This window comes from Amphiura filiformis, chromosome 17 (genome assembly GCF_039555335.1).
Source record: "Amphiura filiformis chromosome 17, Afil_fr2py, whole genome shotgun sequence".
NCBI classification, from domain to species: Eukaryota; Metazoa; Echinodermata; class Ophiuroidea; order Amphilepidida; family Amphiuridae; genus Amphiura; species Amphiura filiformis.
The window spans coordinates 39,802,216-39,827,665 of NC_092644.1; the positions used below are offsets into that span (position 1 = coordinate 39,802,216).

Sequence of the window (25,450 nt, forward strand, 5' to 3'; positions counted from 1 at the left end):
TTATTCTGTGAAGTACTTAGTACTTATGACGAGAGGAATAATTTGGTAATTTTTTTTTTTAAATTTAAACCCAAACAAAAATTTAGCACTTTTGAGTTTTGACCAAAGGGCCAGCAAACATATTGTTCAAATTGGTTGACTTGATAACAACATTCCATCAAAAAAAAACCCAAAAAACCCCAAAACAGGTAAACAAGCTAAAATGGTAAAAAATGTATTTTTGCAACTGGTATGGGCTATAAAACTTGAATCATGTAAATTATTGATAATTCCAAAAGGAGTATTAACGGAGCAATGGGAAAATGAGCAATGTAGCACTTAAGGGAAGGGGTATGAACGTTTGGACAGTATTTATTGTGGGACATTAGAGCACATCAGACATATCGAATTGCATTCTGAATATGAAGAATGGCCTTCTGATATCAAATAATTTTGATTTTTGAAATTACAATGTAATACACATTTTATGGCAAATCATTAAAATTGATATTTTTGATATTTAACAGTACTCGAAGTAAACTTTATAAATCTGATGATTTATACTTAAAGTGTATGTAGGTGGGATGAAAAGCCAGCGATCAATTGAAAATTGTGACCTTTCGTATTGAAGATATGGATTTTTTCCCAAAGCACCAAAAAAATTAGGTCTTTTGGGGAAAAATCCATATCTTCAATATGAAAGGTCAAAATTTTCAATTGATCGTCGGCTTTTCCTCCAGCTTCATACACTTTAAGAAGATATCATTAGATTTATAAAATTTACTTCGAGGACCGTTATATATCAAAATTTTATAATTTGTCATAAAATTTGTATTATATCGTGATTTTCAAAAATGAAAATTATTTGATATCAGAAAGACATGCTTCAGATTCAAAATGCAATTCGATACGCCTGAGGTGCTCTCATGTTCCATAAAAAAATACTGTCGAAACGCTCATTCCAGATCCCTTAAGTTGTACTGGAACTATTTCAGGGATGATGTATAAGCTTCATCGTATCTAAATTCTCCTGCCAGCTTATTTACATAATTTAGAACCACCTATAGCTTGAAATAGAAACACTTAATTACAAAAAGCTGGCAAGAGAATTTATATCTCCTTTGCAATCCTTTTACAATAAAATCAGAAACTAGATTTATGCAGTAGGTATAATGGAGAGAAAATAACATTTAAATAAATTACCTGTTTTCATAAATTAAGCCAATTTGATGAACTTGGCAACATGTTAAAAACACTAATCTGGGGTAAAAAAAAAGTTAGTTTTTCATACCCATTACCCATCTATACATCCTGTATCATTTTCAAGCTAATCTGTGCACGACACCCTTGGGATGACACCATAACCGTTAAAAGGTGGTTTTAACAGGTAAAAATCCTGACACATGCATCTATACATTGTTAATAAGTCTGAAAAACAACTGATGGCTGAAAATGTAAAATCACTACTAACACTAAAAGCAAGATTTTTAAAATCTTTAAAATATTAAAATCAATTAGGAATAACTTTCATCTCCCAATATACATTGTACAAACAAGTGATTTGCTTCTCCGATGAACAGGCAACCAGACTAAGTGTTTGCTAAATTTTTTTATCACTACAATCCTACCTGTCTCATTCTGAACGTCACCGTCGGCCCTCTAGGTACTCTCATGATTCTCTGAAAAAAAGCGGAAAAGTTAATCCAATTAAAAATGTTGCAATGATTGCACTGTGAGGCATGATTGCATTTTGTTGACTACTACTACTATGGTCTATAGTCTGATATCTGTGCATAATAACATAATTATATAATTTAAAAGTTGTACAATATGTCTGACAACCAGTTTTGGGATTTGAAAATCACAGCAAATATCTGATCTTAGTTCTTGGACCTCAACCTGACTAATTATATTGAAATAATTCAAATAAATATCAGCCTACTCTGATCATATCATTTCAACTAAAAGGATAATATATTTAATTTATAACTCAATATTATTCAATAATTTTTAACATGGTCTAGCAAACCAATTCCACCACAAAATGTGGGCTATAATTTTGTTTTTCTTTCCCTCAAGTCAAATATTGCTTATATATGTAGCAGAAATGAAATTACTTTTTTGCCAATATTTACCCACTAAGTAGTTCAGTATGACCTCATGTCTAGTCTGGTTATTTATTCACCTACAGCTATAGCAAAGAAACTAGGATACAAAATTTCTAGTTAAAATCGACATAGGAAGACATGACCTTAATTAATCTTCCACACAAGGAGTGTGAATCTCAAATGGGGTTACCGGAATGAGTGATTCCATTTGAAATCTATACCCCCTGTGTGGGACATTAAGCTCACATATTCCACAGGGGGTGTAGATTTCAACTTGAATATCCCATTGTTGGGTGTTTGAAAGTCACTTACCATGTTGATATTTGCATCAGACCTGGAGAAGGAAATAAAATGGCTGACACCTAATGGACCGGCAACACTGACAAAATCTTTCAGCACATTTTTTCTTCTTGACTGAAAAGAACAAGAATTAATTACAGTTATTCTTTGACATCATTAAGGAGTTTTAAAAAAAACCACAGACCTGTAAGGCCAATGAAAATCGATTGTAAATTTGCATCATCAACATCTCCACCCATCCAAAAAGACTAACCACGTCAAATTATTATATCAAATAAATTTGACATTTTGGGGAAAAAAAGAGAACATTTTGGCTCCAAGTTCTTTAATTTTATCTGCACACCTTCAACAAAAGCAAATCTAGCTTTCCATGTATCAATCATTGATGCCTAGCCTCAATCGTCTACTGTTCAGTTGTCTTTTTTATGTGTATCAAAGCATTGAATATTTTCTTGTAAATGGAGCGAAATCAGAACGGGGTACAGAACCAATAAAAATATCTGTGATCAATGCAGATAAACTAATAAAATCAAATACAATGTGTTTACCAGTGCGTGTATACAATATTGTTTTTGTATTTTTTATTTATTTATAATGTGCAATATTGTTTGTTTTCATTGGTATTTTTAATATATTTCTAATAATCATAGTTTTTTTTGAAATGGTGACTTTTTCAATTTGGTTTATTTTAACATGTTGGTGTTGATTTTGTTACATCTCGAAGGAGGGAGGTACATCTCAACAAAGGTGTGTAATTACCGTATTGGTCCGAGTATAGTCCCACCCGTTTTTTAGGTGAAAATTTTTCACAATTGGGGGGTGGGATTATACTCGAATTTCAAAATTTTCGGTTTTGGGAGTGTCCCTGGACCTAGACCTAGATGCTAGGATCATTCATGGTTGACCTAAAAAAAATTTAAAAAATAAAAAATCAAGATGTTTTGTATTTTTAATTTGAAAATTGATATTTTGTATTCATGTCATACTCTACTAATGATATCAAAATGCATTGAATTTGAATGCATCTTGATATCATTAATAGAGTATGACATGAATACAAAATATCAATTTTCATATTAAAAAAATACAAAACATCTTGAAAATTTTTTTTTTTTTTTTTTTTAGGTCAACCATGAATGATCCTGGAATTTAGGTCTAGGTCCAGAGACATTACAAAACCAAAAAAAAAAAAAACTTTAAAATTTTTTTTTTTTTTTTTTTACAATTTCTGGAATTTTTCAAAAATGGGGGTGGGACTATACTCGAGCGTGGGACTATACTCGGACGAATCACGGTATTATTTTCTTGATAATGATGGACCAATTTGTTAGGTTTATGCCAGGACCAAGTATCGTTGAAAACCTGATATCTTCAAAATAATGAAAGTTAGAAAATAATGAATAATGAAATAGTCCCTCATCAGTTGCCAAACATAATGATGCTAAACTCACTATAATTGACTTTCATTGGCCTAATTATTAGTGGGAACAAAATAAGATAATTACAGTAGAAACTAACAAAATATTTGTTGTAAACAAAACATGTCCTTTTGTATTGGGATGGATTAAACTTGAGGCTCTTATTTACAGATGGGTTACCTCATCAAATGGCTGCCTCTTCACCATACACCATCAAAATAAAAAAGCTCACATTTTTCTCATTACCCATTACAATTTCAGGCAGGGTTCTGTTTTTGCCGGCAAAAACCTGTTTTTGCCACCAAAGTGGCAAAAACTGGCAAAAACCTGTTTTTGCCAGTTTTTGCCTGGTTAAAACCGGCAAAAATGGCAGAAACTGGCAAAAACTCACATATAGTCACTCAAATATTAAAAAAGTAACACAGAAAGCTCATAAACAGTAACACACAACTTTTAACGAATCATTCAACATATTTTTTGTCTCATCAAGTCCTTAAAATGAAAAAGTTTTGAATTTGGTATACGCCACATTTCGGTTAAATGCATTTGAGCAATGAAAACACATGAATTGAATTTCTTAATATGTTACTCATAATTACAAAATCTGGTCTTGTAACACTCATCAGGAAATTATTTTTGGAACTTTTCAAGTTCCAAAAATAATTATTAAAATATTATAATTATTAAAATAATATTATTAAAATAATTTGTTTTGGGATGAAAAAACTGAATTATAAATCACTTCTTTAGTTTTTGCCATTTTTGCTGGCAAAAACTGGCAAAAACTGTTTTTGCCAAGCGGTTAAAACCGTGGTTAAAACCACGTTTTTTTCCACCTCATGGCAAAAACCTGCGAACCCTGATTTCAGGCCTGTGATAGTGTTTGTTTAGATGGCCAAAAAAAACCCCAGAGAGGTAGCAGGGTGGTTTTCTACAATCTGCTCGTATTAGGCTGAACAAAAATGTTAAATGTGTCTCGTCCAGCCTTACCATGCTTATTCATTAATCCAGATTATGATTAATTTTTTTTCAAATTGATTATTTTTGATGTATTGAACATCATGTGACTGTAATAGGTTGAGCATCATTTGTTGCATCGAATCTCACTATTTAACATTTGCCAAAAAACACCCAAACCCAATTTTCATGTATTTTGTCTACAATTGGAAACACTCACTGAGGCTTTGATACTCAACAGCTTCAGATGAGAAACTCTGATAGAACCTCTGAGGACACAGATTGAACAAAAGCTGCACTGTATTCCAAAATTATTTATGTGGTGAGGATCGTTAACAACCTCTATATTTGCGCAAATCTCTGGGGTATACAGATCAGGTTTAATATTACATGTAAGTATTCCATATAGTTTACAACAGTAAATCTACAATCCTGCGCGAGCAGCAGGCATCAGTTAGGGGGCTATCATTTTCTTCTGAAGGGTGGTCCTAAAAATACAGGGGGGGCCATAAATTTTTGGAAAGAAAAATAGGGGTGTCATAAAATATTTGATGACCAAAATGTAAGGAGTCACAAGAAGATGACCACAGCCAGTGTGTTAATTTATTTAAAAAGACTATACAATTTTAGCCTGTTTAGGGGGTAAGGCGTATCGCTGGTGGAGGGGTCATAAAATTTTTGTTGCCGAAATAGGGGGGTCGCAATTTTATTGACACCAACTTCTTGTATATTTGGGACCCACCCTTCCTAAGAAAATGATAGCCCCCTTACTGCTCATGGTCATGCTGATTTAGAACTAAGAATTGTTTTGGTGACCTCAAATTGGTGATGTATTGTATAAACTTACCGTATTTCGTCGAAAAAACGCCCCCGGGGGCGTTACATTTTCCCAAGGGGGGGGCGTTTATTAGAGGTCATTTTAGCACGAAAATTCCCGTTAAAATCATTAGGTAAGCTTAAAAGTCACGCTAAAATGACGAACTATGACCTTTTGACACTGACTTTTGGTTCACTTCGGGTTCGAATGCAGATTTTCGCCATTTATTGCTGCTACTCGCGACCATGTGAGCAACTTGGTAAGCTTACTACACAAGATAGCATGGAAATATCGAATTTTTCAAACATCTTGGTTGAAAAAAGTGGTGGGGGGCGTTTATTTGAGGGGGGCGACTATTCGACGAAATACGGTATTCATTACTTAGTCTTACCCGTAAGGTTGCCGCTGTGTAGGGCTCCATGACTCGTCTCATATCCAACATTAACTGCAACAGATTCTTGCCAATTACACCTCGGTGAAATACAAATGTGTGGGGTGCTTTCTTGAATTCATCCTCATTCACTGGTAGGTTCTTTCTGGCTGCTTTCCTTGCCTTACCCTGGTTAAGAACAAATGTAAATTGGGAATTTGAAATCAAACATTATAATGAAAAGACCCAGCAGTAGGAGGTGAGGCACAGTGGCATAGCCAAGGGGGGGGGGCAGCTGCCCCTGTGAAAAATCTTCGTTTTGTTGACATGTTGCAAAAATTGATTTAACTTTTGATAGTCGAATGACTTCATGATCAATGATAAACTTTCAAGAATGATTTTTCTATACTATAGCTAAATACCATATTGTTAGTAATAAACGCCCTGGGGGCGTGGCATTTTTCCAAAAGGGAGGCATTTATTAGAAGTAAATTGTCAGTGAGAAAAACTTCAAGATCAGGTTTAAATTCCCGATGGCGCTCCTGTAGAAAGGAGGAATTTACGCCTTATACTAATACTTCCGGGTTGAATTTGTGCTCCTTCGTCACTAAACAAATCGTCTGGTGACAACCTCATAGTACGTCTTTTCTGATTGGCCTATCATCGTCATAAGAAAATGTTCCAATTGAGAATTGGCTGTCAATCAGTGATGGGCTTCAACAACGCGTGCAGCGGTTGAGTGACAGCCAGGCAGTTACATAAATCCACACAACCCACAACGTATGTGAGTATGCACTGCGAGTCGCTGCTATGAAAGGCGATATCAGACAATTGGTGCCTCAGTGGCTGCTAAGCTAGCATATATTTTGCATTTGCGGTATCTACAAACAGTGAGGAGCCTACAATGTCTAGTGTCACTTACACAAGTCACGTCCTACAATGTATCTTGAAAACAGTTATTAGGAAATTGTAAAACTAAATCAGTGATTGTCACTTTGGGGTTGTCGCCAGACAATTGAAAACAGTTTTATTTGGAATCAGCGACCGTCATTTTGGGGTTGTCCCCAGACGGTTTGTTTAGTCAAATTAGTGACACACAAACCAGCTTGAACCGAGACAAAGGTGTGAGTACCTCGGACCAGTTAAAGGAGGATTTTGTGATCCTGCATCCTCTTTTTATGAAATTTTGCAGTAGATATCCAAGAAAAAAGCTTTATTCCTAAATTTCAGTTGATTCCGATTTTATGCGAATTATGCATGATTATACGTATTACACTGCTCCATAGACCACTGTTACTGTTACATGTAATTTCGTTCTGGTATACCAGAATGAAATTCAAATTTGACGATATTTTTGCTAAACAAATTAATCTGCAAAAAAAATTTGGTACATAAACATCATGTAGCCAGAGGATTCCAGTGAGAAAAGTGGGGGGAAGAGGCTGTGGATCACGAAATGCCCTTTTAATTTATATTATTCATGAAATAGATATGAAATTTGCCATTAAACCATGTGCATCATTTTATATATCAGGTCGCATGTCATGAATTGGTCATCTTTTGTGTAACATGATGTAAGATGAAAAAAATATCACCAATTTTGATTCAATTCAACACAACTTTTATTGAATACATTTTAGACCATTATAAGTATATATTTCTGGAAAGCTTATATTACAAGGATGTCAAATCAATAAAGAATAACATCATAATACAGGGTGGTTGAGAAATATACAGGGTGGAACAACAACAAAATTTGCATCTTTCTTGTCATGGTGAACCCCATATTTGTCCTTTTCTGAAAGCTATGTAGTTCAAAATAAATATGGATTCTCAAAGACATTGCATGGGTCCTTCAAACAAATTAGGAAGAAAGAGTTTAGTATCCCTTGCGTTAAACATACAGGGTGGTCAAAATTATAAAATAATTTCACAATTTTTATGACATTTTTCAATCAAAACATTTTTCCTCCATTTCTGGCACTAAAACTAATAGCATAATTGAATTCCTCATCAAATTTCCTTAAAAATATGTGTTCTTTTGAATAAGCAGGGTGACTCGGGCAAGAGATAGTCCATTTAGAAATGTCGGAGCATAGTACATGTATGCACACTTTGTACAGTAACATATAGGGAAAACTGTCTTAATTAGCATTTTAATTGGTTACATCTTTTGTTACAGTTGATGTACTATGAGGTAGATCTACAATCCATGATGATATACATGTATGTGCAATTTGAGGTCCATGCTAGTTGTACTTTTCAAGATACAAAGGTTTGAAGTTTGCCATATTTTCACAATTTTGTGTATAACCCTATGGGGCTCTCCCGAACCGGCTCTCCCGAACCGGCTGCTCCATTGACACATCTTACATATTGAGGTATAAATCTCAAAGTACTTGTCCAATTGACTTGGGGTTTTTTGTATTTGAAAAAGAACATAATTATCTACAAATTGACACCAATACAATAGGTATTATACTTTTAGAATAAACCTAACTTAAAGTGTGGAGAAAGCATTTTCATGTTACGGCTGCTCCATTTTTGGGTGACCTATTTGTGACATGCGACCATCAACTTACAGCCCTTGAGCTGAGAGTAATAAAGAAAGCCAAAACTGAAAACCGTTTTGTCATAGCACTTTCCGTAGCAAAGTTACATCTTGCCAAAGATTGACTTTCATCAAAAAGATCTAACAAAACAGCATTTCGGTGGTGTTTCTAGATCTTAAAACAGTGATAGTCTCATGATGATAGCAGCTTTTCTATGTGGTACTGCTGTCAAAATCCCTCTAAAATTGCATGTGCGATTTAATCTCATCACAAAAATAAATTATATATTTGGGTCAAGTGAAGTATAGACAACATATTTATGTAGGTTTCCTTAAGGGCGTACTACACCCATATATTGATTTGATTGGTCTAAAAAAATATTTTTTCATTTATAGCTAGGCGATATATGCACGGATCATTTGAAATAAAAAAACTTATGAAAAAACATTGTTTTTCACCTATTTGTCTTAAAATGTTGATTGGTTGATAAGGGCGCTTATTCATCCCTTTTAAGGGATTTTTTATTTAGCGAGAGTACGAGTCAATCTCCATAGGGATGGGCGATACCAGCTTTTGGTACCGGTTGTCGATCTAGAGCAGTCAGGGTGTGTGGGTCGAATTTGTAGAAAAAATAAAATAAAATGAAAAAAGGGGGGAAAAAATGGCCGCGGAGCGCGCTTGCGCGACGCAGGGGGTTGTCTGAGGGAGGATGTTCCCCCCTCAGAAATAAAAAAAACGTGTGCAAAATGAAGATCTAATTGAAGCGATTTGGTGGACAATTTTGGCGCACTATTATGCCTAGGCCTACTAGTGTAAAATTTTAGTTTACGGCCGAAAATTTGTGAAAGCCTTTTGTGGACAAGTTTCCCTATTATCGTAGGCCTATGAATTGTTTTAAACATAAATCGGTAAAGCAAAGCGAAAATGGCCACTTGTATATCGATTACGCGGGGAGGGTAAAATGAAGACTAAATTAAAGTGATTTGGTGGACCATTTTGGTACTAGTGTGTAAAATTTTAGTTTGAAAAAGCCGAATTTGTAAAATGACGGTCCATGAAACCTTCCGTGGACAAGTTTTCCCTATAAATTGTCAACATAGGAAATTAAATTTAAAAAAAGGGCCCGAAGTCAATTTGCAAAATTCGAGATTCGTAAACATGGTAAAAACATGCATAAATCGATGAAGTCGGTATGGAGTAGTGATGTGGTCGGCACCGTTTTTTATTGTCGACATGTCGATATAATTCGTATACCGACGTCGACAGTGTGTCGACATAAAAAAAAATTCTAAAAAAAAAAAAATTTCAAAAAATATTTTTGGCCAGAAAATCTAGTTATAGGCCCAAACTGACTTGTTATTCAAGGTTGGAAACCAGAAAATACTGCTACTCAAAAAAAAAAAAAAAAAAAAAATGCCAATTTTTTTTACAAAGTTGAAAAAAGTTGTACATTTTAATTACTTTTGTTTCTATTGAACAGCTAGCAATGCATACTAATTCAATGTGTCCCTGACTGTTCAATAGAAGCAAAGGTAATCAAAATGTACAAGTTCATCAACTTTGTAAAAAAAAAAAAAAGGCATTTTTTTTTTTTTTAGTAGCAGTATTTCTGGTTTCCAACCTTGAATAACAAGTCAGTTTGGGCCTCTAACTTGCTTTTCTGGCCGCCAAAAATATTTTTTGAAAACTAAAAAAAAAAAAAAAAAAAATTTTTTTTGTCGACATGATTTTTTGATGTCGACATGTCGGCATACGTGCCGACGTCGACATTATGTCGACATAAGGCATGTCGACCACATCACTAGTATGGAGTCCGTCTTAATAATGACTTTGGTCACGGTGGCAAAATGTGACGGACCCTGCATATCGGCGGGCCCGCATAGTAATTTTCACATGCTTTTACGATGCGGACCCGCCTTCAAACTAACACGGTGACGGCCAGGTGGTGGCCGCATTGCATTCTCTAAATTCAGTAAATTTTCATCGTCAACCGTGTAATTGAATGGGATTATTTTGAAATTTTAAAACCGTCACAAACAAATAGGCCTATGTTGATAAATAATATAAATACAAGCTAAATCCGTTGGGGTTCGATAATGAACCCCACAAAACTAACCGACTATATTGGAAAATGCCACACGGCCGGGCGGTTTCACAAGTTGCCGGCTCGATCATGTCATCCCTTTCTCTTCTCTTCTCTCCTTTCCTCTTTTTTTTTGGTGTGGGGGGGGGTAGCGGGCCAGTCGGCGCTTTCCACCCTGAATCCGCGCCTGATGTGTTGGGATGCGGGGTACGTGTGGCTGTAGGCCTACCGTACCACATTAACGAACTAAACTTACTCTTCGTGGGATTACGAATCGTAAACACAAACAACACAGGTGATAATAAAACCAGTAGCAAACATCGATCACTTTGCCAACAAGATGCAACAACTTTCTTTTAAATTAATGAAACAAAGCTTATTTTTGACTCAGAGTTTAATTTTAAAGGGACCATTGAAAGAAAAACATATTTGGCATCAAAATAAAGCTAATAACATATAGAATCCATTTCTAAAATGATAAACGCAATTTTCCTTTATTTTACCCCCCAAATCAGCAAATAAAGACAAAGCGCCCAATGTCACCTCGTTCCGCCCAATTCATATGTGCAGAGACACGTGGCAACCCCTGTGACGTCAAAGTGGTTATCCTTTCCGCTGCATGGCAACACTGCATAGTCCAGACTTGGTCCAAACCAACGCATTAACGTGTTTACAGCAATGAACTTTTATGTGCCTTTTAGGCCTAACAAGTATAATTTTTTATTAAAAAGGATATTATAATATAAATTACAAAGCTACAATGACTTCTATGATAGGCCTATATATAAATTCTAGCTAGGCCTACAAAATTGGCCAACAACGGGAAACATAAGTAAGTTAGGCCTAGGCCTTCATATTGACAAAGTCAAAGCTGTCAGTGCTAGCTGCTCGGCGTTTGCAAGAGAGTATCATTTGTTTTGACTGAGACATTCTGATATATCAACTCTTTACTTATATTTCCTCTGAAATACCTGGTGAGGATAGGGAAGAGAAGGCAATGATGTTTCGGTTAGCCCATGACATGCGACTTAATTTCTTTAGGCCTAATTAGCCTACCTCCCGAGCGTGCAGCCTAGGTTAGGCCGTATAAAATTAATATTTTGGTTCTCGTCCAGAGGATTTTCATGAATTAATGAGGGAGGGTGTTTTTTTTTTAGTGTAAAATCAGCATTGTCTGCAGTTTTCGGTCTTTTCCAACAGTGCTCGAGGAAACGATGACGCACTTTTTTTTTTTCAAATGTGAGATTTTGAGGGATAAACCCCCTAGAGTAGGCCCTACCACAAAAAGACTTGGAAGTGGCCCTTGTTCTCTAATAAACTTATTTATAGGCCTATGTATGAAAAATTCATCAATCATTCCAAAGTCTAAAATAATTGAAAAATCTATTTAAAAAAAATCGCTCCGTGTTGAGACACACTTATGGGACCAGGTTCAAAACAAAAGTCAGGCTCTGGAGAGCGAGTTGGTGCGGTTGTTTCCTCGCCTTGCACCACTACTGAGGTCCCGGGTTCAACTTCAAGCCCCTGGCCGGCCCAAAGACTCATGTGAACTTGGTTTATCTCGATCCCGCAGGTTTTCTTCGGGATCTCCAGTTTCCTCCTGCTTCTCAAAAATCGGTGATTAGTTTTTTGGTTAACAAAACTTCCTTCACCCAATGAAATTTGGGGAGCTGAAAAGATAATTGGTGGATGTTACAATCGAAGTGCGGCTAGATTTGCGACAGGTTCGGCAGCATCCAACCTAGATGATGCGATCTGATTGTAGGCCTACCATGGCAGCGAAATTACAGCGCTTTGAACCCTCCGAGATCTGGGAAAGGGCGTTATTATATAAAAGCCGAAAAAGCCTATGAAAAATGAGAAACAAATTTGAAGATAAAGAACCACGAGAGGAACATATAAAGGCCAGTCCAAACAATCATATGAACAATATTTACTGTCAGCCTTTAGTTTACGTTATGGAAATGCTTATAGGCCTAATCCAATCTCAACTCCCACTGATACTTGAAAGTGCAAAGTGTCCGGCGTTTTATCAAAGGTAGGCCTACAGTTACATAGTTTATGTTGATTGGGTAAATCTTGTAAAATACAGCGCGCCTGGCTGAATATTTCGTTTTTAGAAATGACTGACATCAATTTCGCATAGCCTAGGCCTATCCCGGTCCTAACCATCCATGGATTAAAATAAGTGTAGGCCTATAATATTTCCCATTTGATGTTTGTAGCATAATAGGCTTTTTGAAGACCTATGTATGTTTGTAGGCGTTCCTCGTAATTTATTTTAAGAACAGCTTGCATGTCATGTTCTTCTGAACCAACTTCTTCATCTGTCGTTCAGCTACTGCCCCAGTGCCAACGGCTCAAATAATATTGGCAAGTCTCCCGTATAACACATGGTAGGCCTATAGGGGAATAAATTTGCAAAATAAAAGGGCCTAGGCCTACTTTGCATTGTTTGGGGTATGAAAATAAGCACTTTTGAAAGTTAACTTATGGAAGAAAAAGCTTTTTTATACCAATTGTCAGGTTTTGGAAAAAATAATCATCTCTTGAATATTTTTTAAGGTAGGTCCTACGGAAAAAAATACATAGGCCTATAATAATAATACCCATGGGAGGTGCTCGCGCCTGCACATCATTGGCAATTTATGTATTGCGACAAATCTTGGCGATATTCCCTCAACATCGTCACTTTATCATAGGCCTATAGGCATACTCAAAATTAGTTTTATGGTTTTATATATATGCCATGTAGGGCCTACATAAAGTCATGAATCGGAATCATATCTTGGTCATGTTGACCGGGGGGTTGAACTTCTTCTTCTTCTTCCTTATAAGTGCCTCCCTCATATGTATGAGTATTGTCGCACTGCGTACAGACAAGCTGTACTTATTTTTTACTCTGGAACCTAGAGTAGATGAGTGTATTTTGAAGTACAGTCAACATGACCGGATGATCCCCTGCTCTTTTCGAATAGCCTGTGACGTTCTTTAACGTGCACACTACATTAATGTGAGAAAATATGCATGTACACGGGACCGACAGCTTAAAGTGCCCTCCGAAGCACTCAGCAAGTAGAGTGAAGTGTCTTGCTCAAGGACACAAAGAGCCGGACCTGGGATTCGAACCCTTGACCCTTGGGTTCACAGTCCTATGCCTTAACCGCTAGGCCACGTTCTCCTCCATAAAACTTATGAATAAGTAAAATAGGAAGCTGCATGCTTGATGATGATTTAAAAAAAACAATTGATCGTCCCCGCCCGCTTCCTTTCGCATGGCATTGTAATTGAGGGAGTCTGAAATGTTCAATGGTATTTACGGTATTATAAGGTAAACCCTTCTTTTTTAAATGTTTCAAAAGTTAATAATGTTATCAATAGTTTAGATTTGCTTCTGTCCAATAAGCATTTCAATTTAGTGGCTTTGTTTTAATCATCTTCTCAGATAACCATCAAATAACAAGAGCCTCGATCCTATCATCCTCCTCTACAAATTACACAACTGGCCATGTGTTTTGAACTGGGCCCATATATAGGTGGAGTTGTGACATCTGTGCAGCACAAATGACATCATCTATTTAATTTTCTCTAAAATTATGCAAGATATACAGCTAAATTTGGTATTAAATTAAAGCACTCATGCAGGGCAAGAGGATAGAAGTGATAACACATGTAAAAAATTTATTATGTTCTGTTAATTACTTGTTAATTAACGAAGCTCCAGGGTGGAGGAGGATCTGGCGCAGGAGGATCTGGCGCAGCAAAATTGTAACTAAGTTAAATCATGTTCATATTAGGATTTATTGCATTTGAGTACATAAACTATGGCTAATTACTAAAACTAATCAGATTTTGATCATTTGGATGTTTGTTAATGAGTGTTAATTACCTTAATTAAAGAATTATTTTAAAATTACAGGCCTACGTTGCATTGGTAGAACTATGACCGTACGTCAAGTACTTTGATCAGGACGGTCATAGTTTTGCAGTCAAGGCCTCAAATTGATTCATAGATTCTGAAACTGAACCTCATACATATGTATATTTAGCATAATCAAGCCAATTAAAAAGCATTTGCATATTTATATTACTGACAAACTTGGTTATGACTTGAGCAAATAAAAAAAGCAAGAGAAACTAGGCCTATTTGTCATGATGGAGTGAATGCAAGTGATGATATGGATGAGGGGGTGTCAGATGATGCTGCAGATCAAACAGAAACCGATTCAAATGTGACACAGGTTATACCAGTTTGATTGTTAAGGACCTACATGTACATGTAGCTGTCACTGCAATTCAACCATCATCTGATGCTATATTCCTATTTCTTGCTTCATGTCATATCAGATGGCGTGGTTCCTCTTGAAAACAATATGCAGTCAGATTATGGTCATAATTAAAATATGTATAGCACTCAGGTACAAAGGTTGTTACATGTATGTTAAAGGAAAAAGGAAGGTTTGCTAAGGAAGAGAGGAGGCCATAGTACCACAGAAGTGTGTTTTAAAATATTGTGGTATCATTCTTCAACAAAGCAAAAAGCAGACCGAGAAAAAAGAGGACCATGAAGACATGTGTACAAGTGCATTAGAAATCTGGACAATGAACATGACCATCATTACTGCTTGCTTGTTTTTAAACAACCCCCGTTTCAGTACAAAAAATGTAAATTTTGTTTTTAGCAATGATTTGAATTGTTTTGTATAGTTAATAACTCTTCTGTAAAGCAAATTTGTACAAAAAATGGAGAATTTTCACTGAAGTCAAGTTGTCAACACATTTGTATACAACGAGATAATGCAGTTTATTACGAGGAATTAATACCTATTTTAGTAGGTTTGCTGCTTCTGCATGCCTTATCAAATTGAATTAGACCATTTAATACATGTCTGGTGTCCTCAAGGGAGAGTTACAGTAAGAACATGGCAAGGTAAAATTTTCTGTTAAAAAAATGAAATCTGTTGGGTCATTTTTCTAGCCCCGCGCAAAATATGGTAAACATTGCCGAGGTATAGAAAGTTATATATGCTTGGAAAGCTCTGACTGTGAGAAATTCAAATCTGCAATAATTAATCTTGTAGAGTATGCAGCATTTCTTCAAAAAAAATTTTCCAATAGTATTTTTTTTCATGAATTTTGGAGGTTCTCAAATTCATAACCTTTCATAACATCCTATGTTAATTTTAAGTGCATTTTTGAACTCCTCAGGCAATTTGCTTCCAGAAAATGTATACTTTTGTGGGGTTAATGCATAGTTTGAAAAAGTTATAGCCATTGAAACGAAAATACACGCGATTTGCGCAAACTTAAAGTGTGTCACACGAAATGGGCCCAACTTAAAACGTGTGGCCAACTAGTAATAATGTCCGGGAATAATACATAGGCCTAAATGATCCATTTGCATTGTAAAAAATAACTAATAAATGATAAATAAAAAGGCCCTTCACTTCCTCTTTTGATAACATGTGGACAATCAACTGGAATTTTGTTTTTACTTGACCTTTAAATAATTATAAGTGGTTGTATTACCATGATTATTGCATCTGATATTTAGATCGCGATCGCTGTTGTCAAATTATCCCGGCAAAAATGTCAACGCAACACAAAAACAGCGTAACCACAATGACGTCATCAGGAAAGCGCCCAATTTTCTAATTTTGATAATTGACGCTAGCGATGTAGCGTCGGAAGGGGTAAATCGAGTACGTTGTTTTCATTGTATTTTTATTTCTAAAATAGTTAGTTCTTCAATTGTTTTAGATATTGATTCAATATTTTATGGGCTTTATTTTGATACCAAATCATATTTTCTTTCAATGGTCCCTTTAAGATGCTAGCCGAAGTCAATAACTTTGCACATTCTTTGCGTCCCTTTGTTTCAACTCTTGTTAAAAGATGACATAAAACTTGATGATCAGCTGACTCTTTCTGTTGACAATTTAAGTTTAAAACATTATTAACACAATTTTTGTGTTGAAAATAATTGTAAACAAAACCAATACAATTGGCTAGTTTCAAATCTTTCGTAACATTATATTAAACCGTGTTTTTTGTAAAATAGTTTGTAAAAGATTTGCAATTAGGCCCTACTTTTATTGGGATCAAACATTGCCACTTTACAATGATCAAGGACACCAAAACTTTGGGTGTGTGAAAAATCCTATTGTTAAAAATTTTATGAAATGAGAATCCCTAAGCGTAAACTAGTTTCTATACACTTGAATTTGAATGATAGGGCGCTGCTTTGTGACGTTTCAAGTACATTAGAAAACAATTGTTATTTAAAGTAACATTTTTCAAAATCGAGATTTTTAATTGTAATAGGCCTAAATATAACATAACAAACAGTGCACACCCTGAAATGTTTTATCGTGTACATGCGCCGCTAATGCTCGCCATGATGTACCGCTGAGTGCACTATCCCATAGACAATTCATTTGATTAATCAAAACACTATACAGTGTACAATGCGACGTAGGCCTAGCTGCGAGATCTGGATCTGGATCATTTATACTTCAATTAAGCAGTGAATTCTGCATCACACTAGAGTTGGAGATAGTCTAGGCCTACCACACAATTTATTCGCTACCTGAAGTCGCTAATAGAGAATGAAAGATTAGAATATTCGTTTATTTTTTGTTTTCAATTTTCAATATTTTTTTGTCAATACGTTCCATAAAATAACTCTATAGGCCTAGGCCTATTCTGTAAAGTATACCGTATCGTGATAATGCGTGAGGCCTATCGGAAAATTGACAGTGTCGAGTCCCTCCTCGCCTGGTTACGATTGTAGCGTTGAGGAGTAATTAAGCAGAAGAAGCAGAAGAGACCGCCCAACCTTAACCAATTAGTAAATCAGTAGTAAATATGGCGTCAAGCATTTTTGCCTTCCGAGCTGTGAGTGCACTGATTTTAAGTGTTTTTCACCGTGATTTAAACATGGATTTTCTCAAATGGAAGGAATAATCGAGGCAACAGGTAAGTGACGAAATATAAAGAAGTAAGGGTGTTCCATCAGTTTAATATCGAGTTGTTACCATTGTGAAAATAGCCACACACATATAAATCGCGTGTCGTAAGCTTTTCTATTTTCTCAGAAAAATGAGCACAAATTCACCCTAATACTGAAAACCAAGGAATTGACTGTTCTTTAATTTCAACCTTATGAAATCTGAAACAAATGTGCTGCCTTGCGAACACAAATTTTGCATATCATTGTCAACTGGAAGGGGAAAATAAGTTTAATTTCATTGATAACATGAAATTGATGCATAATTTTTCTTTTCAAAGCTGTGCATAATTAATGCATTTCCAAAAAAAAATATTTTGGTACTTTTACAGTCTACCATAAGTGATAATATGTGTGTGTAAGTGGTTTCACGGTATCAGTTCTGAAATAGTTAAAATTATCAAAATTGTGACAAGGTCCTCATGTACCTCTCTTTGGCTTGTACCATTAAAAGCATGTAAGCTACATTATTATCAATGCCACCAATAGAACGAGAAGATTTGCCCCTTCATTTTGCATACCACTTTGACCAATTTTTTTTCTCATTTCTTCACAAAATGCAAAAACCTGCAAAAAAATGTGATGGGTGTAGTACCCCCTTAACCAATCTTTTCTTTTAAATTTCTATGTAAATATGTATTGTGTTTGGGCCCCGGTTTTTGGCTGACTAGCAAATGTGTTTTAAATTAAGGTTTGCATCTCATACCTACATGAAATTTACTCGTGCCTATGTAGACCGCCTGAAATGACACCAGCGAATGAAGCGTTTCTGCGTAAGACATTTTTAGCCTACGTTTCGTATCCTACTATCGGATCGTTGAAACAAGAAAACCTCATTCACAAATTCACTCACCTTCCTACACCACCAGTTGAAATAAAACTCAAAACTTCCCGTGTTATTCCTCAAAACTACATGTACCTTCATTAATAAAAAAATGAAATCCTAGTATGACCCGTTATCGCCAAATGTTTGATATAAAACGTCAACAAAAGTAATTTTTCTGAAGAGTAGAACCCATGTGACAAAATGGCGGCTCGCAGTCGCATCCCTGCTTTGTACGTGTTTACCCAGGTCACGGTCTGTCTACGTGACAAACAGTCAGGGTCAGCGCAACCTGTCTGCTGCCATGCCGTAATATAGCTACGTGTAGTACACTACGCAAAAAAAGTTTCTTTATGGTTTGGAAATGTACCCACTATTAAAATCTAGCGACTAATTTTGTACGTTTGCTAAATAATCGTATGCGGGTGATTGTCCTGCGCATTTTGACACCTCAATCACTACTCTATGACACTCCTGAGAAAAGATATGAATGTTTAAGTAACACGAGGTCGAAAAATCAAAATTGCAAAAAGGCCTATTCAAGTTTTCAACATAAAAGAACACAAAAAACAACAAACATGCAGATAACATTTTTTGTTTAACTGCTGAGCACATTTCAGGCATTATACTGCCGCTTCCAACTTCACTTTCTTTACCAGTCTTTCCATACTTTGTGTGTCCACCGTTGGCTTCCCTTGCAGCAGCTACTGCTGCGTCTCATGCTCCTAATGAGGCGTCGAATGTTACCTTGCTCAACCCCGTTCCATTCGTTGATAACGATGCGGCAATCCCACCAGAGTTGTATCTGCCTTTATCTTCTTCTTGACTCGTCTCTTGTGCTGATCCCAAAGGTTCTCCAAGGGGTTGAGATCAGGGCTGCTGGAGGGCCACTCAAGTGTCTCAATTCCTTCTGCTTCCAGGAATGCAGCTGTAATCATGACCTGTTTTGAATCCCTTTTCTAAATCCATCTCTCAAAACGTAAATGTCTTAGTACCCATTCACCTTTGTCTTTGATCATTCATCTGCATAATAAGCAAAGGATTATCTAACATGCATCCCTATCTAACATGCATCAATTAAAATGCTTTAAATTAAAATTGAAAAGGCGGGAATAATGAAACCGTCTTGGATCAGTGAATCAGCTCTAAAACCATTGAATAGGCTTCTTTGCAATTTTAATTTTTTGACCTCGTGTTACTTAAACATTCATATCTTTTCTCAGGAGTGACGTAGGGTAGTGATTGAGGTGTCAAAATGCGCAGGACAATCTCCGCATGCGATTATTTAGCAAACGTACAAAATTGGTTGCTAGATTTTAATAGTGGGTAAATTTCCTAACCATAAAGAAACTTTTTTTGCGTAGTTTATTACATATTCACAATCACCTTTGTCGAACAGACTCTTACGCATGTACCGAGCTCACACTGTCCTCACTTTAGCGATTAGGATCGACGAGCGTCAGGCCGAAACACTCTGGTTGTGTAGGAGACTATCATCGTGAGGAAGCACTTTTTGGCACCATGTAGAGCAGGTTATGAATATTAATGTGAGCGCCTTCGTGTCGGGTTTACCAACACCGTGTATGCGTAGGCTTGGGCATCGTCAGTCTTTTGCATATCGCAGCCAAAAAAATCGCGATATCGCCATCTGACGATATTTTTATCCATACATGCAAAAAAAGTCATGCATGCATGACATATCAGAAGTTCACTGGTATACGGGTGCAAAACGGCCCGGCAAACAGTGAAGCAATTAGTATACAAATACACATAAACATACTTATTCAATCCACTGCCATCGTTCAAAACAGCTTCTTTATAATAATCCGAAACGTTATTAAAAACAGTATGTTGATCGTGGCCTGCTGAGTGGATGGGAGACCACTGCTGCCCTCATGCACATTAAACATTTAGTTGATCGTGGACTGCTGAGTGCACTGGATGGGAGACCAATAATAAGTATATCGCCTGTCACTATTTCTACATATCGTCATCGCGATAAGGATTTAATATCACGATATATATTGCAGGGTGCGATATCGCCCAAGCCTATGTACACGTGTGTAAGACTGTCTCGCATATGCATGTCCCGGGGGGGGTACTCAAGTTTAGTTTTGGTAGGGACGTGCCGCTGAGATTTTGGAAGTAGACCCATAAATATACCAATTTTTCAAGAAATTTGGACCCATTGATATACCAAAAGTCAAAATTTTCGGCCGAATTTACCCAAAATTGTCTTAGTTTTTACAAATTTTCCCAAAATTTTGGGAACATTTTGAAAATTTTGGCTAGATTAAGGAAAAATTGGGCTGTTTTCCGAAAAATTGAGAAAATTTTGAAAAAGGACCCATTCATATACCAAAATAGGCTTTGAAAAAGGGGTCATTGATATACCAGAAGGCTGAAAATGCTACCCATGTTTGCGCACGCCCGTATGGTCATTTGTACTGAGTACCCCGGATGCATGTACGTATACAACAGGTGTACAATGTAGTTGAATGTACATAGGCCTAGAATAATTTTGATATTGGAGACACTTCGTTTATTTGATTGATTTACTTTTGTAATAAGTACTTATAATGAAAAGATTAAATAAAAAATAATTCTCTTCTGATGGTAAATTTTCGACAGTGCTTCATTTATTTTCTAACATTACTAACATAATTTTTCTTTCTTTTTTTTTTTTTTGTTAATTTATAACAACTCTTAAAGGGGGGTAACCCTATCGGTTTAGGATATGGATTCTCTTCAAACTTACATACAATGTCAAATATTGTCCCTTTATCAATCTATGTGAGAAAACGGAACAATTTCAGCATAAATGTGAATAATTAGCATATTAGCAAGCCAATACACTGGTACGCGTGAATTGCATTCTGGTCAGGCATCCCGAAACAACGGCCGAGCACATGTCCCGGTGGAAACAGGAAGTGTTCGCCTTGGCACTGAAAACCGGCTCACCCCTGTACACTTTTATACCCTCTAATTCATACTGATTAATCTTAAAAAACATTACATATCACTGCGCTCATTATCATTCTTGACAAGATAGCCCATGCTGTATTTACTTCGCTTAATTATTTCTTTATTTTTAGCTATATGATGCACATTTTCACATATTTATGATTTTTCTTTGTTTTATTTTTTAACTAATTTTTTAATGGGGGAGGTGCTCTCATAATTTTTTTCATATTCCTCGCATCATCCTTGACAATATATGTCATGTTTCCTTATTTATTTCGCCTCTTATGTATTTCTTTATTTTTGTTTTTTGTTTTATATCATTATAGCGCCATCTATAGTTTGACATTAGGGGGCCTATTTGATGTATTTTTGCTGTCGAATTGGTACTGGGGTGAAATCGTGTAAAATGCGAACAACTGGTAGCCTGTAAAAACCGCTGTGTTTCATGATTTCTCCGAAATACATCGACTTGGAGCGTCAAATTTCAGGATAGTAATGAGAAAAATAGTATCTATTATGTGATACCAAAACCTCATCAACAATGAAAAAAATCGGGGATGATGCTGTCGATCGGGTTACGGACCTTTAATTGTTTTATAACATAACATTATGATCCTTAAACCGTGTCCTAATTATTTCAATACTTGTGCATTTTGTACCACTAACTTTCATAGTATAATCTCAAAACACGGTGCATGACGTTGACGTCACTTCATTAAAATATACATGTATGTAACCTGCAGGCTGCTCTACGTTAGGTATGTCCACATTGCTTATTATAGAGGGCGACGTTCAACTCAAAAAGCTCAAAAGTTGCGAATCACTGTAGTGTAAGTGGCTTAACTGTGTAATCCCCATAGGCATAGCATAGGAAAATACAAAATTTTGAAATTTTGACACCAGAAACTTGGAGACGTAGTCTAAAAAGTGCTGGTAGGCCTACTTTATCCTTACAGAAGTCATCATGCAGTGATAGTTAGATTTCATAAAATAAAATCGCCTTTGTGTAAAACGGATCGCCGTGGTGAAGAATGATGCATTACTTGCTCTTTTGTACAGTAAGTCATGGTAAGGCATTGTCAATGATGGTCGCAGAAAAATGAAAAATGTTAAAAACAGACATTTGCCCATAACTTTGTTGATATTTGAGCTACAGACATGGTTGACCCCTCATTTTTTAAGTTAAATGATCACCTTTTTAAACAAAATAATTTCCATGTGAAAAAACCTACTTGAAAATTTTGTGATCATGCCTATCACTCTACGTGGTGCCGAAAAGTGCTTCCCATCATAGTGACACCCACGTTGGAACCAGTCCATTGGATTACGGAAGAAATATTCATTTATACCAAGACTGAAGAAATGTGGCCATTTCTATGTTTGTACCGGGCAAGTACCGGACATTTTTCAATACGGAGATTCAGATTACTACAAATTCGTCCAAAGGTAAGCAAAAGGGTTGGGGATCACATTTTTAACTTTGACTAAACTGTTTCGGAGTTGAGGTCCGCTAAAACTAAAAGTAGACCATTTCAGGGGCTGTATTTGGTGTACATGTCCATGACTTGTGTCACATTTTGAACAATGAGTGAAAACCGACAACATTCGCTGGTGAATTATAGTGACGCTCTCATGCTCTAGTAGACTGCCGTTCATGGAAGAACGGCGGTATACAAGTACCAATCCATCCCAGAGCAGCACGTTAGATACCAATCCATTTCACTTTTTCAGCACAGCACATGCACAGCACTTAAGATTGATATCCAGATTTATCCTTTTGCCATTCCCCTTTTTTTTATTTCTTTTGCGCGCGAGTACCCCATACATTACATGTAGGTTGACGAAATGTGGCATATTAATAAAGCCGCCCTGTCGACGTACTAGAAAGAAGAAGAAGAAGAAGTAGACCTACATCATGTACCTGAAATTCATGTCATGCATGTTCAGCATTCAGCAGTAAGCTTAAAAAACTAAAGTTTGAAAAGTCCCTAATAATTTAAAACCAATGACAGATCGATCACCAAGTGCTTGAAATCTTACCTTCTTTCGAGCCATAATTTATCACGTTTATTCCACAGCCACAAACGTTTATTTAGCGAGTATATTTGCAGTAAAAACACCTTCCACACGTGTGAACTTAATGGGTTACGAGCTCGTGTTGCTAATTGGTTACGGGCTACAAATAACATCATAAAGTGCGCCATCATAAGCCATCATCTGGTCAGGTCTGGTCAAGTTTACTCAGTTTCTGTGTCCACAAGCTTCCACAGGAGGGGCCAGACTGAGCTTTATAATAAAAGGAGTATTTCCCGGGGGGGGGGGGGGAACTCCCATATTGACATACGTCATGTGCATGTGCCCATGAAAAGACCCCGTTATTTTTGGCAAATCATACACCCAATGACCCCGTTTTTTCAGTAGCCCAGCTATTAATACCGTACCGGTAGGCCTATAGGCCTAGTCCTCCGAAAGTTAGGCCTATTTTGTACTGTAAAATTGGGTAAAAAGATATTTTTGATTGTTAATGATGTGAAATTTAGGGCGCTCCCATGCAAAATCACCCCATTTTTGACATTGCCAACACTGGCCGAATGACCCTTTTTTTCAGAAAATTTCTACACTGATACCGGTAGGCCTAGACCCTATATTAATCAGACGCTGTAGGCACGGCGCGCTGTAGGCACGGCGTCGTCATATTCGAGTGCCCCCCCCCCCTCCCCACATCCTCGAAGTTCTGTAGATATAAAAAAAAAGCCTATTTCCAAAATTTTAGTTGATTCTAATTTTACGTTTGCGAATAACAGCGAGTTACAGGCTAAATAGGCCTAGGCTAATAGGCCTATGATATAAAACTGCTCCATATAGGCCTAGGCCTAGTGTTCAATTTTGTTCAGGTGCCGGTAAGCTACCAGAACGTAGGGCCTACTGAGCTGGGGCCTAATTCAAAAAGTTTCACGATATATTTGCTAAAAGAATAATCTGCAAGAACTTTTTTGTAGGCCTAGGCCTACATAAACATTATGCTTCCAGAGCTTTCAGTCTCAACTTTTTTGGAGAAAGTTGGGACTTGGGAGATGATGCTGTGGTAGGAAAAAAATATGTTCTCACCGATTTTTGAAGATTTTCAGATATTTTTGATATTTTTCTATTTGGTCCCTACCCGGGGTCCCTAATGTTCCTGAAATGGTTGTGACGCAAAAACATGTAGGCCCCTACATGCCGATTTTTTTCTACGCACGCGGTCAATTCGCATTGCCGTTTTGCGCCGTACTGAATCATCATGATCTACAACGCGTGTTAGGCATGTGATGTTTTTTGCAACATTATTGTTTCTCGTGTTTTTTGCTTGTTATCTTCTGAAGATAGCAGTTAGGGCCTATACGATGAAAATAATTAATACCTCCAGCGGAATCTGTTAAAAACATCTTTTCGTATATATATATTTCTTTATCTTTCATGATTTTGTTTTCTGATTAGGCCGTATAAAATTAATGTTTTGGTTCTCGTCCAGAGGATTTTCATGAATTGAATGATTTCAATGTAAAATTAGCATTGTCAGTAGTTTTCGGTCTTCTCCAACAGTGCTCGAGGAAACGATGAGGCCCTTTTTTTTTTTTTTTTTCAAATGTGAGATTCTGAGGGATAAACCCCCTAGAGTACCACAAAAAGAGGAGGGAGGGGACGAGAACCAAAATATTAATTTTACACGGCCTTATTATTTTGAATACGGTATCTATAGGGTGGTGCGTTTAAATGTACACTAGCAATTAAACTTTTTGGTAAACAAAGCATTAACAGTGTTTTACACCATTGGAAACCTTCTAAATGTTATTGTCAAATGTTTGTATGCTTACATTTATACATTTGCTTAGGAACTGGCACCTCCTGGTTTTCAATAACTTTTGGCATCTATTTTTCCATCCTCTCTCGCCTTCCAGCAAATTTGGGAGAATTGTATGCTTTTCCGCTTCCGCTTCCGGTCCTTTGGTTTTGGATGAAATCTCCTGGCCCAAGCCTTACAGACAAAACTACGGCTGCGATTCATTATCTTAGCCACTTCTGTCAAGCTA

General features: G+C 36.5%; 1 protein-coding gene across 1 annotated transcript in view; it reads right to left on the reverse strand.

Moving 5' to 3' along the window:
• The window catches only part of LOC140137780 (suppressor of SWI4 1 homolog), a 45,404-nt gene extending 21,856 nt beyond the window's left edge, over positions 1 to 23,548 (reverse strand). The window contains exons 1-4 of the mRNA XM_072159547.1: positions 23,421 to 23,548; positions 5,971 to 6,138; positions 2,400 to 2,501; positions 1,608 to 1,658 (exon numbers count right to left, since the gene is read on the reverse strand). Of these exons, the coding sequence (XP_072015648.1) occupies positions 1,608 to 1,658; positions 2,400 to 2,501; positions 5,971 to 6,138; positions 23,421 to 23,435 (336 nt within the window). The 5' untranslated portion in view covers positions 23,436 to 23,548. The remainder of the gene's footprint in view (positions 1 to 1,607; positions 1,659 to 2,399; positions 2,502 to 5,970; positions 6,139 to 23,420) is intronic.
• Between the last annotated feature and the right edge of the window lie 1,902 nt (positions 23,549 to 25,450).